The sequence below is a fragment of the Lottia gigantea genome, assembly GCF_000327385.1.
Source record: "Lottia gigantea unplaced genomic scaffold LOTGIsca_22, whole genome shotgun sequence".
Classification (NCBI taxonomy): domain Eukaryota; kingdom Metazoa; phylum Mollusca; class Gastropoda; family Lottiidae; genus Lottia; species Lottia gigantea.
In genome coordinates, this window is record NW_008708555.1 from 25889 (window position 1) to 37121 (window position 11233).

The window sequence follows — 11233 nt, forward strand, 5'->3', positions numbered from 1 at the left end:
GGCGTGCTAAGGGGGAGGAGGGGACATCTCACCAGTTAAAGACATAACTTAACATCGAATTCAAACTCACCAAGTGTGCTGGTCTATTTGTCTTTCTTCACAGTGGCTACTGTAGGCGACAGTTGATGGTTGAATATTAATCTGCAAATGAAAGTAGAAGTCTTAACAAACTTTGCTATTCAGGAACAGTTTTACCCACCCATCCCCCCTTTCAATAACCACAGCTGTATATTTGAAAGGGTATTCTATTGCTTTAAGCAAGTAGGAGATGCAGCAAGTGGGCTATTCACACCCACCGCATGAGAGGGGCTTTATGAATGGGGAGGGGCATGAGGGCTAATCACACCCACCGCATGAGAAGAGGCGATATGCAATGAATGTGGGGAATGGGGGCTAATCACACCCACCGCATGGGAAGGGCTATATGCAATGAATAAGGGACTGTGAACATATCCCACCCTTCTACCTGGGCAATTAACCCGTCAATGCAAATAGTTGGTGCACTCAATTCTTTCATTAAATTGGATTGTCTCCCCTCAGTCTGTCTCCAGATTTTGTCAAACACATCTGGAGCTTCTCTACTTGTATTCAAGCTCTGCATGTCAATAAAAACAAGCCATGAACTCCCAATTTTAACCCTCCGTATTGAAAAAGAAAAAACTCACCATTTATGTTGATGCAGACAGAAAATTTAAACTAAAGCTGGCTTCACACTGAACGGGCTTCAAATATCTGCAAACAAAAATGATTGCTTTGTAAATTGTTGGTTTTGTGCATCTCTATAGGGAATGGGTGAAGGGACCCGAGTTCCAGGGTGCATCTATGCCGGGGGGTGGAGATCACAGTAAAGGGGGTTGATTATCATTGATATTCTATTCACAATAGATTTCAGAAGGCCTAAGCACTTAGAGGGCTTGAGGGAAAGGGGTGGCTTTTCTACAGAAAGAAAAGAAATGAGGAGGGGGGAGGGGGGAGTCCAACTGCGCTCTCCCAATTATGGCCAGGCATTGCTGATTTGATATCGATCATGAATTTGATAAAACTTAGTAGGCTACTTACTATTTGAATTGAAATCCAGTCCATTTCCTTTCAATCTTGAAATCTAATCCGTTGAACACAAAAATCCTACAAAATAGCACAAAAGAATCCAATAAATATTCCTTATTCAAAGAAATGCCGCCTTGTTAATGAAAAGCCCGCTAAAAATTGCAGATTCATGTATGCAAATGATAATGGTGCGCGTTACTCCGCCCACTTTTAGATTGACAGCCAAGTTTGGGCCAATCATCTGCTGTCTATTACCAAACACGTGCCCTGACGTCTGAGTCCGTGCTGCCAAATTTTGTTTAATATTTCTGGAGGAAAAAGCTGTCAACGATCCATCAACTAATGTCTGGCTATGACTTTAATATTTAAAGATTGTTTCATGGAGTTTTTTAGATTGTGGCTGACAATGTCTGGACAATGGCTGGGGGCCAAAATTTTCATATTTAAAATATAATTGTTCTTTTAATTTAAGAATAAACTTTAATCACAAATTGTTCCAATGATAAAGAAGCGAAATACTCACATTTATCTGATGTTCATTACTCGAATGACGACCTTTAAATATTCTGTTCAGGAATAATCTAAACTGCGCAATACTTGACACCTGGTTCCCGCTGAAATAAGATCAAAGAGAATTGTCATTTTTCCGAAATATTACAACCTAATCTCCCTTTCCATTAAGATAATTAGCAACCCCCCCCCCCCCCCTCTCTCCCTCCACGGCACAATTTTCGATTTCAACCCTTGTCCACTCTATGATCTCTGATAAAGTCCCAATGCAGCACATTTTTCCATCAAAACACAAGTAGAAAATAAATTGAACGAATTCTGGGAAAATGTGAAGTAAATTTTGTGTGAACAACAGGCCTTATTTCTACCAAAAATATATTTGATTTTTACTATTTGCCCTCTCAAAACAAAGAAAAAGATATGTTATAGGTAGGAAAGGGGCCTGCTTTTCAGGCAAAATTGCCGTTAAACTTTCTTAGGAAATCATTCAATTAATTTTCCTCCAGTATTTTTAGGTCAAAATGTCATGCAATGGGACTTTCTTTAAGATTAAAGACTGGCTAAAGCGGGTGAAACTACGGGTTGCCGTAGGCTTATTCAGGCAAATTTGGCATCAATTTTTCTCAAAAAACGTTCAATTCATATTGCGCGTGTATTGTGAGGTCAAATTAATTAAAATGTTCATGAAATACCTGTCAAAAGCGCTCCAGAATTGTCTTTTCTAAGGAAACACCTTCAAAACGTCTTTGCTGCGTCAATTTTCGGCCGTCATCTGAATTTTCCCGACGTCTGCTGACGTCGCCTCGTTTTCGATCTAGGCTCTTTGCAAGTGAAAGGTGGACTAGTAATTGTTGTAGGCTCAAAAATAAAGCCAACTCACTAGAAATAGGAAATTTTTGGAATGGACTCACCTGAAATATTATTTTATTGTTGTTTTTATCATTAAAATCTATTTTTGTGTTGAAAATAAAGAGATAGAAATAAATTTTTAGTACCAACCTCGTACAAAAATAATGGGTCACTGTTTAAGGACCAGACGGCATGCACACGACTCTATAAAGGGGTGTGGCTATGGAGTAGTCCGAAACAGTGCGAACTATAATTATAGGCTAAAATTTCGAAAAAATACAAATCAGCCAAACTAAACACAGTAAAGGGTGTTTTTCTGCCATATTATTGATAAAAAGATATGCATGTGCATCGTTAAAGCTAGAAATCACTGAAAATAGGTCAGCGTAATTGGGAAAGGAAGGGATTCTGTCAGTAGCCCGTGTCTTTCGGCAAGAGTCTAGATAGTTCTAGGCTTATCAAATTATGCCTATTTTTCTTGTGCCCTGTAAGAACTTAGGCTTAGGGTTGGGAATATTATTTTGGCTATAAAAACATGGGAGCGCGGAGTGCACCCCCCCTCTCCCCTAAGGCCAAAAATTACAATGTTTTGATGGAAATATGCATAATATCTATAACAGGCTTATTAAAATAGGCCCTATTAAGAACTTAGGGTTGGAACTATTTAGCCCCACCCCCAAAAGGCCCAAAATTATAATGTTTCGGTGAGAATAATAGTAATATCCTTAATAGGATTATTAAAATAGGCATGTTAGTTGTTTTTGGGATACTTTTTTTGGCCATAATAACATGGGAGAATTGTCAAATCCCCCCCCCCCCTCCCGCTCACCTCTTCCACCGCTAAAGGCCTAAATCAGATTAAAACATGCATTTTTCATTAAAGAAATGTATTAATATTGTAAGAACACTCTTTCTAATTATAAATAGAATGCGGGATTTAATTCCTTTATTTTCAAACTCCCCAGTCCCTATATCCCAACAATGGATTGGAAAAAATTTGGCGACGACCCATCCCAATCTAAAGTACTATAGCCGCTGCTGAAATGTCAATGTCAGATTCAGATATTTTGTGCTTCTTTGATAGGCTAAAATGTACTCATAAATAGCCATTGCTAATGCGATAATCAAATAGGCGGCAATAAGTCATATTTAACCAACCCTTATTTTGCATACTCTACAGTAGGGATTTAACTGTTGTCTGTAGTCTAACGCTTTAACGTCGAAGGCTTGAATAACCCTCCATGCGTGTTTCCGGTTAATAGTTTTGTTCACTACTAACTTTGAATTTCGACAAATATTGAATTTAATAAGATTGTCGGCGGTGTGAAGTGAATGTGACATAAAGAGAAGTCTTTTAGGAATCAGGAAAAAAAGTTTCACGCGTCTCAATGACACAGTAACTGGGAGATCGGCCAATAATGCAATATGTAGCGGCGATACGCCATTATGATATCTCCATATTGATCGACCCTCCATTATATTCGTCCAGTACATCGACGATTGAAAATAATCAACGATCCTTCTGCTTTGCTAATTGTGGGCAAGTAGTGTCTATTGACAACTTGAATGCCTTTTTTCTAATCAGAAATGTGTGAAAATTTCTCAGGCGCAGGAAATTATTGCTTGAAAGATTTTTCTATTTTCATGCTATGAAACACTACGGTAATAACTTGTGTCCACAAATTTTGTTTTTCAAGAAAACAGGATTATTGGAGGATTCTGTCAATCCTAATAGATTTTAGGAATTTTGAGTAAAACTGTTTATATATATGCCTGGTTCGACTGGAGGGGGGGATGTGGCACAGTCAGTTAGAGCATTAGAATGTCGGTCGGAGTGTGAAAGTCTGTTGATCTTTTCTCATTATTCCAGTTGGCCCTGTTGTTAATGGATACGGATAATCTGGTAATCAATTCTAAAAGGTTTGGCCAAAGAACCAACTAGTAGAAAGGACCCTCTTCAATCTGTTGTTCTTGTAAAAAATATTATTTCTGTCTTGTGAAACTAAGTTGCTATCCTTGCTATATGGTTTTTTTTTTTTTTTTTTAAATTCACAACACTAAAGATATCTGTCTATAAAAATATATTACCCTATAAATAACATACAGCATCATTGCATAAATAAATAAGCTAACAAAAACAATCTAGGAAATATTCTTTCTTTTGCTTACATTTTGATTAATCTAGTTATATAATGCCCAGGATTTAAACATAGGAGTAATAGCAGTGGCGGAGCTAAAAGGGGGGCAGCCCCAAAGTAAGTTTTTCAGGCAAATAACTAGGTTAGAATTTTGGGCAATCTCAGATATTTCGCCCCCCCTTGGAGGTTAACATGGCTCCAACACTGAGTAAAGGTATATTTGCCAACGAAAATTTATGAAATTTCGTAAGTTGCGAATAGATGAGGTGTTCACTATACTTCATCTATTATCTACCACCTTTATAAATGAAATGAAGAATTAAACAAAAAGTGCAAGAATTATATATATATTTGACATCTGCTCTCAATATCCTGATTTTAATATTTTGAACAAATGAAATATTTCTGATATCTAATTGACAATAAAGGATGTCATTCAAAATAACAATCACACTATTGAAAATATAACACTATTATTAAAACCCAAAAACTTTTTGTCCATAAATCAAAATGAAACCAGACATTTTGACTTTTTCCCTTTCTCCTCAACTTAAATAGCACGGCACTTCAAAATCTATTTGATTAATTAACTCATTCATTCTGTTCCACATGAATATTCATGAGATGAATTGACAAATCATAGTCCTAGTTAGTGATAATATGCTCACTGATTGATCAAGTCCTATTTCACAAATCACCATGCATTAAATTGTATCAATCATTAAGAGTTGCCCAGGTGAAATAGACTAATGATGATAAAACTCTACTCTCACAGCAGAAAAAAAAAATGGATTTCAGATAATGAGACATTCATGACCTGTTGCCTGAAATTCATGTCTAATCTAAATCTTGCCATTTCAATGTCTTCAGAACCCTGATATTTCATGGACCCACAGACTCTTGACTAATGAAGTTGTTACCTGTTGTCTGAGCAAAGAAAAAAAGTTTTTCCATTATTTTTATGAGAATTGGAATAGCAGCCTCAAAATAGTACTCTTAGTCTTTTCCAATTCTCGTTGAAAAACATTTACTTTTACATTGCACAGACAATAGATTGGGGTGCTTTTGCTTTTAACTCATCTAGGTCATTTCTTATTGTTTTATATTACATTTTTATAATTTAGATGTTTATGAACCCCTGATTAAGAAAGTCGTTAATTAGTGATGGTCTGTCGGTCTACCAGTTTTTTAAATATCCCATCAGGTATTTGTATTAGATCATTATAACTTCCGACCTCTGCTATCTGACCTTGATCTAATACAGCGATCTGATTGGCTGTTTTAATTGTAGATAGACGATGAGCTATAGTAATAACAGTACGTCCCTCCATTAATCTTTCTAACGCATCCTGGACCCAGTATTCACTCTCCGCATCTAGGGCACTGAAAAATATCAGAATAAATTTGTTACACTCTAACTTTGTTAATTTCAAACTTAATCAGAAAATTTGGCTTTCATTTTGTTTTGCTTACCTTGTGGCTTCATCTAATAACAGTATTTTGGGATTTTTCAATATGGCTCTAGCTATGGCAATTCTTTGTCGTTGACCACCTAAAATACAAGATATTCTCAGTTTTCATTGGGAAAATGTCCAGTTGTTCGTATTAGACAATAAACTTAGGCCTCGTTTGCTACAGGCTGTGCTTGTTAAAGATCCCTTGACAGTTGGAACAAAGGATAGTCCTGCAAAAATCTCTCATTACACAGTTGCACACTGCATGGCATTGCTTATCGTCGACCAAAACTTTAGAACAAAAAAAAAAAACAACCATTAAATCCCATTTCCAAGACTAAAAATTCAAGGACAACACTGATTTCTTCTCGACTCTGGCAGTGTTTATGTGGGTCTAAGTCAAATGAGATTTGGGGACTTGTGTAAAATTTTATGCCTGATTTCTTAAGCTGGAATAAAGCACAGACCTGATAGCATGATGCCCCTCTCACCAACCAACGTATCAAACTGTTGAGGGAAATTCTGTATAAACTGGTAAGCGTTGGCTTGTCGTGCTGCGTTCATCATATCTTCTGTTGTAACATTGTTTTCACTGGCTCCATATTTTATATTATCAGCTATTGAACAGGAAAATAATATAGGTTCCTGCAAATGAACAGAACCGGTACACACATAAACCAAGAAAAGACAACTCATCATTTAAAATTCTAAACACAGACATTTCTGGATACACAAGGATTTGAAGACTCAAATTTCGAGCACTATTACTGATTAGCTTAGCTAAATGATTCCTGTTTCTGAAACTACTAATATGTTGTCTTAACCATGTAGGATATAATTTATTAACAAGGGGGTGTGGGTGTTACGACAAGGCTAGTAACAGTAATTTGTATATCTATAATAGCCTACACCTACCTGACTTACTGTACCAATATGTTGTCGTAACCATGTAGGATCTAATTTATTAATGTTAATATCATCTAGACAGACCTCTCCTATAGATATAACAAAATCATATTATTTTATAGAGAATGTCTCCACTTAATTTATAATCAACGAGTTTAAGAGCCATTTAAAAAAACTTAAACTATAGTCAATAATCATATAGTGCTGCATCCTGCCTATTCATATGAGGTTTACATAGACACACAAACAAAATGGCTGCCCATGTCGTAAAAGATGCATCCACACACAGCAAAACTTTCTCCCTGGCCATGAAATCTCAATTGGAACCTTGATGAAAATCTGGCATGCTTGCAAACCTCAGTGATGAAAAATCAGAGAAGAAAGCTAAATTAGGCTTAAGAGCTCAAGATATTTATCTCATGATATTTAGATGCCCTAGGGGTTCAAAGTTTTAAATTTTGAATATGAATGCTGATTAATCAAAAGATGAAGCATCATATACTTACCAAACTGAGGGTCATAAAAACGTAATAATAAATGCCCCAGGGATGACTTCCCCGAGCCGCTGGCCCCCACTACTGCTGTTACACTTCCACTAGGTACTGTTAGATTGAGATGATTAAATATATTAACATCTGATCTGGTAGGGAATGAGAACCGGATATTTCTAAACACTATGTTGCCCTCGACTGGCTGAGTAGGTATCAAACCCCCTGTAATATATAAATAATGAAGTTTGTTGTAAATCATTTATTCAATCACTATATTACCCTCAACAGATTTTGTAGGTATCAACCCAACTCGACATATATATATATACTGGGTGTTTCAAAATTAGGGCCTCCCCAACCCCTAAATTCCACTAAAACTATTTGATGAAGTCAAAATATGCTATATCACAAAAGGCCCTTTGCAATAAGTGACGTTATCAAACACTTAGTTTTAGTGGAATTGCAGGAACCACAGATATTTGACTCAAAATTAAAATGGTGCAAATAAATGCTATTAGTGTCCCTGATAAACATCAAAAGTTTAGAAAATCTCTTTACTATCCCTTTAAGAATGTTTGGCTTATTGAAAGGAATGCTTGTAGAGTAGTTATGTGAATATTGGTCAGTTATCCAGAAGCATAGACAGTATTAGGTAAGAAATAGAGAAAAAAACTTGCCTGCAATTGGAATCAAAGGATTCCGTTCTGATAATTCCCACAATCTAGAACTAGCACCAAGCCCTCGCATTATTTCAGTATAAAATGAGGTCATACCTGTAATGATGAAGGTAGAAGGAATAAAACTACTGAGTAAATAAATAGAAAATTGGGGGATTCAAACCCACGGCACTTAATTGACTAGCAGATGACAATCCAACTCGCTACCGACTGAGCTATTTCTTTTCTTTCTGCTTTCATTCCATTGATAACAAAAATTGTACATTACTTACTTGATAGAGATATTCCAATATAAATAGCGTAGACTATAAACGAAGTCAAACCACCAACACTGAGCTGAGATTCCGACATCATTATACCTCCACAATAAATCACAGATAATACAGCAGCATTACCTGATGTCCCTGTCTAGTAATAGAAATTAGAAATATTAAAACAGAACCTGAAACATGTTGTTACTCAGGTAATAAAACAGAACCTGAAACATGTTGTTACTCAGATAATAAAACAGAACCTGAAACATGTTGTTACTTAGGAAATAAAACAAAACCTGAAACATGTTGTTACTCAGGTAATAAAACAGAACATGAAACATGTTGCTATTCAGATAATACTGCAGAACCTGAAACATGTTGCTATTCAGATAATACTGCAGAACCTGAAACATGTTGTTACTCAGGTAATAAAACAGAACCTGAAACATGTTGGTAATAAAACAGAACCTGAAACATGTTGTTACTCAGGTAATAAAACAGAATCTGAAACATGTTGTTACTCAGGTAATAAAACAGAACCTGAAACATGTTGTTACTCAGGTAACAAGTACAAAGTTGATCATAATGGCAAGAATTACTTACAAATCCCCAAAATAATGCACTATATTTGGCTTCTTTTTTCTGTAATTGTAAGATTTCTTCTATTTTATTATCATAAGCTTTCATTTCTTTGATTTCATGAGCAAACGCTCTAACAGTTCGTATATTACTGATTCTTTCTTCAGCTACCTGAAAAAAAAATAGCATTTCACAAGCTCATACAGACAGTATTGTCAACAAAGGAGGCTGTTTCACACTACAACCAGTCTCTTAGACCGTTAATTTTGATCCTATTTGTTTAAACATTAATTATATCATGATATATATTATGCTCCTAAAAAGTAGCCCTGTTTCACAATTTCATCAAAATTTAATTACATAATGAAACTCTTTGCATTACAAGTGAAATCTTTTTTCAGGACATCTATCTATCAACCCAGACGCCTGGTTGACCTGGTAGTCAGACTATGAGCTAGTATCTTTAAACTTGAAATTTTTTTCCTCTTAGTGATGCAGGTAGAAGGGTTTAACATGGAACAGTTTTGTATTCATACCTGTGTAGAATCAGCCAGTGTGTCTTGAATTTCTTTCGTTATTCTTTTAACAAATCTTCCATAAATAATAGCAAACCCAACAACTGCAGGAACAATGGCCATTGCTACTAGCGTTAATTTGGGGGATATGTACAGCTGTAACAAATAATAGTTATATACTGGAACAAATCTAAAGAGGCAGTAAATCCAATCAAAAACTGTTACCCTGTAAAAACAAAAAATGTGCACTTTTTTGTGAAATCAATATTATTCCAAATAATCTCCACCCTGTTAACCTTCTTCATTAGCCCACATGGTGCAGAAAACAAGGATGTAAAATTCCATTCATTTCATTTCCACCCTGTTGAGATCATAAAATCAACAAGTTTGGACTACCCATCCATAATAATATTGTTTACTTATCATGGATTCAGAATCCAAACAATTAAAGTCATGCTTGATTAAGTAAAAATAAGAAAAACAAAAAATCAAAGCTTACCATCATAGTCACAGCAATAGAACCTGAAGCCAGGGCTCGTAAACCTTCTGATATATTATTGGTTATAGATTTTCCTACAACAGTCGTATCTGTCGACAATCGATTTATCAACTCTCCTGTTTTATTTTTATCATAAAATCCCATTTCTTGTTTTAAAATAGATCTGAAAACGTTTTCACGTAGTTTCTTGATAATATTTTGACCAGCGACAGTAAAGAGATAGAAACGACAACAATTAGCTATTCCACCAATAACAAATATCAATAATAGAATACTGGATTTAGATTTTAAGTTTTCCAATAAAGTTCCATCATCTGCTGCAGAAGACATGAGATCTATCAACTTTCCAAAAAACATCGGCACCAAATTGGAAATGCTGCTGGATATTAGAAGAAAAAATATAGCACCTGAAAAAAGAACAAGAACATATGACACAGAGACAAGTGCAATATTGATGTCATTTGAGGCAGTAGACTGTACAGTTTTATTACACATGTATTGATGCATTTCAAAATTACAGACTTCCAAATAGCATTGTGACATTGTGAAGATGGTATTGATGATAAATCAAAGACGCCTATCTACACAATATGGTATAGTGATCAAACACAAAGTGATATAAAGCCGCTACTTGTGCACTTGCACAGGCCCTGTATTTCTGAAATGATCTCGGCAGAAAGGATTTCTACAAAACAGTGTTAGAAGCTAAGACCCTAGGATATCCTAGAAGCAGTGTTAGAGGGAAAGATCCAGCGCTAAGATCGTTTCGAGAATAAGCGGCCAGAATTACATATCTACTGTGCACAAGAATGATGATGAACATAAGTGATGCGATTACACCGTGTTGGTCATGAAATTGGTCAAGAAAAAAATCAATCTATCTTATATAATTCCTAAATAAACTAACTTTAAAAACTAACCATATATTTTATAACGTTCAGGTTTAGCTAATCGAAACATTCGAACCAAATCCTTCTTCTTCCATCCTTTTAAGTAATTTTTTAAAATGACTACATAATTTTTAGAAGCACTGCCATTTTTCACAGGTGAATCTTTAGGTATTTTTGGAGTTCCGGAATGTTTGAACCGTAGGGGCTGCTGTCTGGTACATAAACAGGTTAATTTTACTTCTCTGAATATGGGATGGATGGATTTGGTCTTTAAGAAGTTTGCTGATGCTTTCCTCAAGAATGCCGAATACATTTTGTTTGCTGTTACAATATCTCAATTAATGAAGATCAGTTAAATTTCTGATTAATTTTGTAGATTCATTTTATTTTCTGGCTACTTACACCATCATTTCCTTCAATCGAA

The 11233-nt window shown here is 35.5% G+C and overlaps 1 protein-coding gene across 1 annotated transcript in view; it reads right to left on the reverse strand.

Annotated features, from left to right (window-relative positions):
* Positions 1-5698: 5698 nt before the first annotated feature.
* LOTGIDRAFT_214550 (hypothetical protein) overlaps positions 5699-11233 on the reverse strand; it is a gene marked incomplete at its 3' end in the record, with an annotated part of 7218 nt that continues 1683 nt past the window's right edge. Inside the window, exons 2-13 of the mRNA XM_009054506.1 lie at positions 10840-11229; positions 9920-10326; positions 9442-9576; positions 8930-9076; positions 8345-8480; positions 8069-8168; positions 7869-7906; positions 7411-7578; positions 6914-6993; positions 6466-6643; positions 6018-6096; positions 5699-5927 (exon numbers count right to left, since the gene is read on the reverse strand). Of these exons, the coding sequence (XP_009052754.1) occupies positions 5699-5927; positions 6018-6096; positions 6466-6643; positions 6914-6993; positions 7411-7578; positions 7869-7906; positions 8069-8168; positions 8345-8480; positions 8930-9076; positions 9442-9576; positions 9920-10326; positions 10840-11122 (1980 nt within the window). The 5' untranslated portion in view covers positions 11123-11229. The remainder of the gene's footprint in view (positions 5928-6017; positions 6097-6465; positions 6644-6913; positions 6994-7410; positions 7579-7868; positions 7907-8068; positions 8169-8344; positions 8481-8929; positions 9077-9441; positions 9577-9919; positions 10327-10839; positions 11230-11233) is intronic.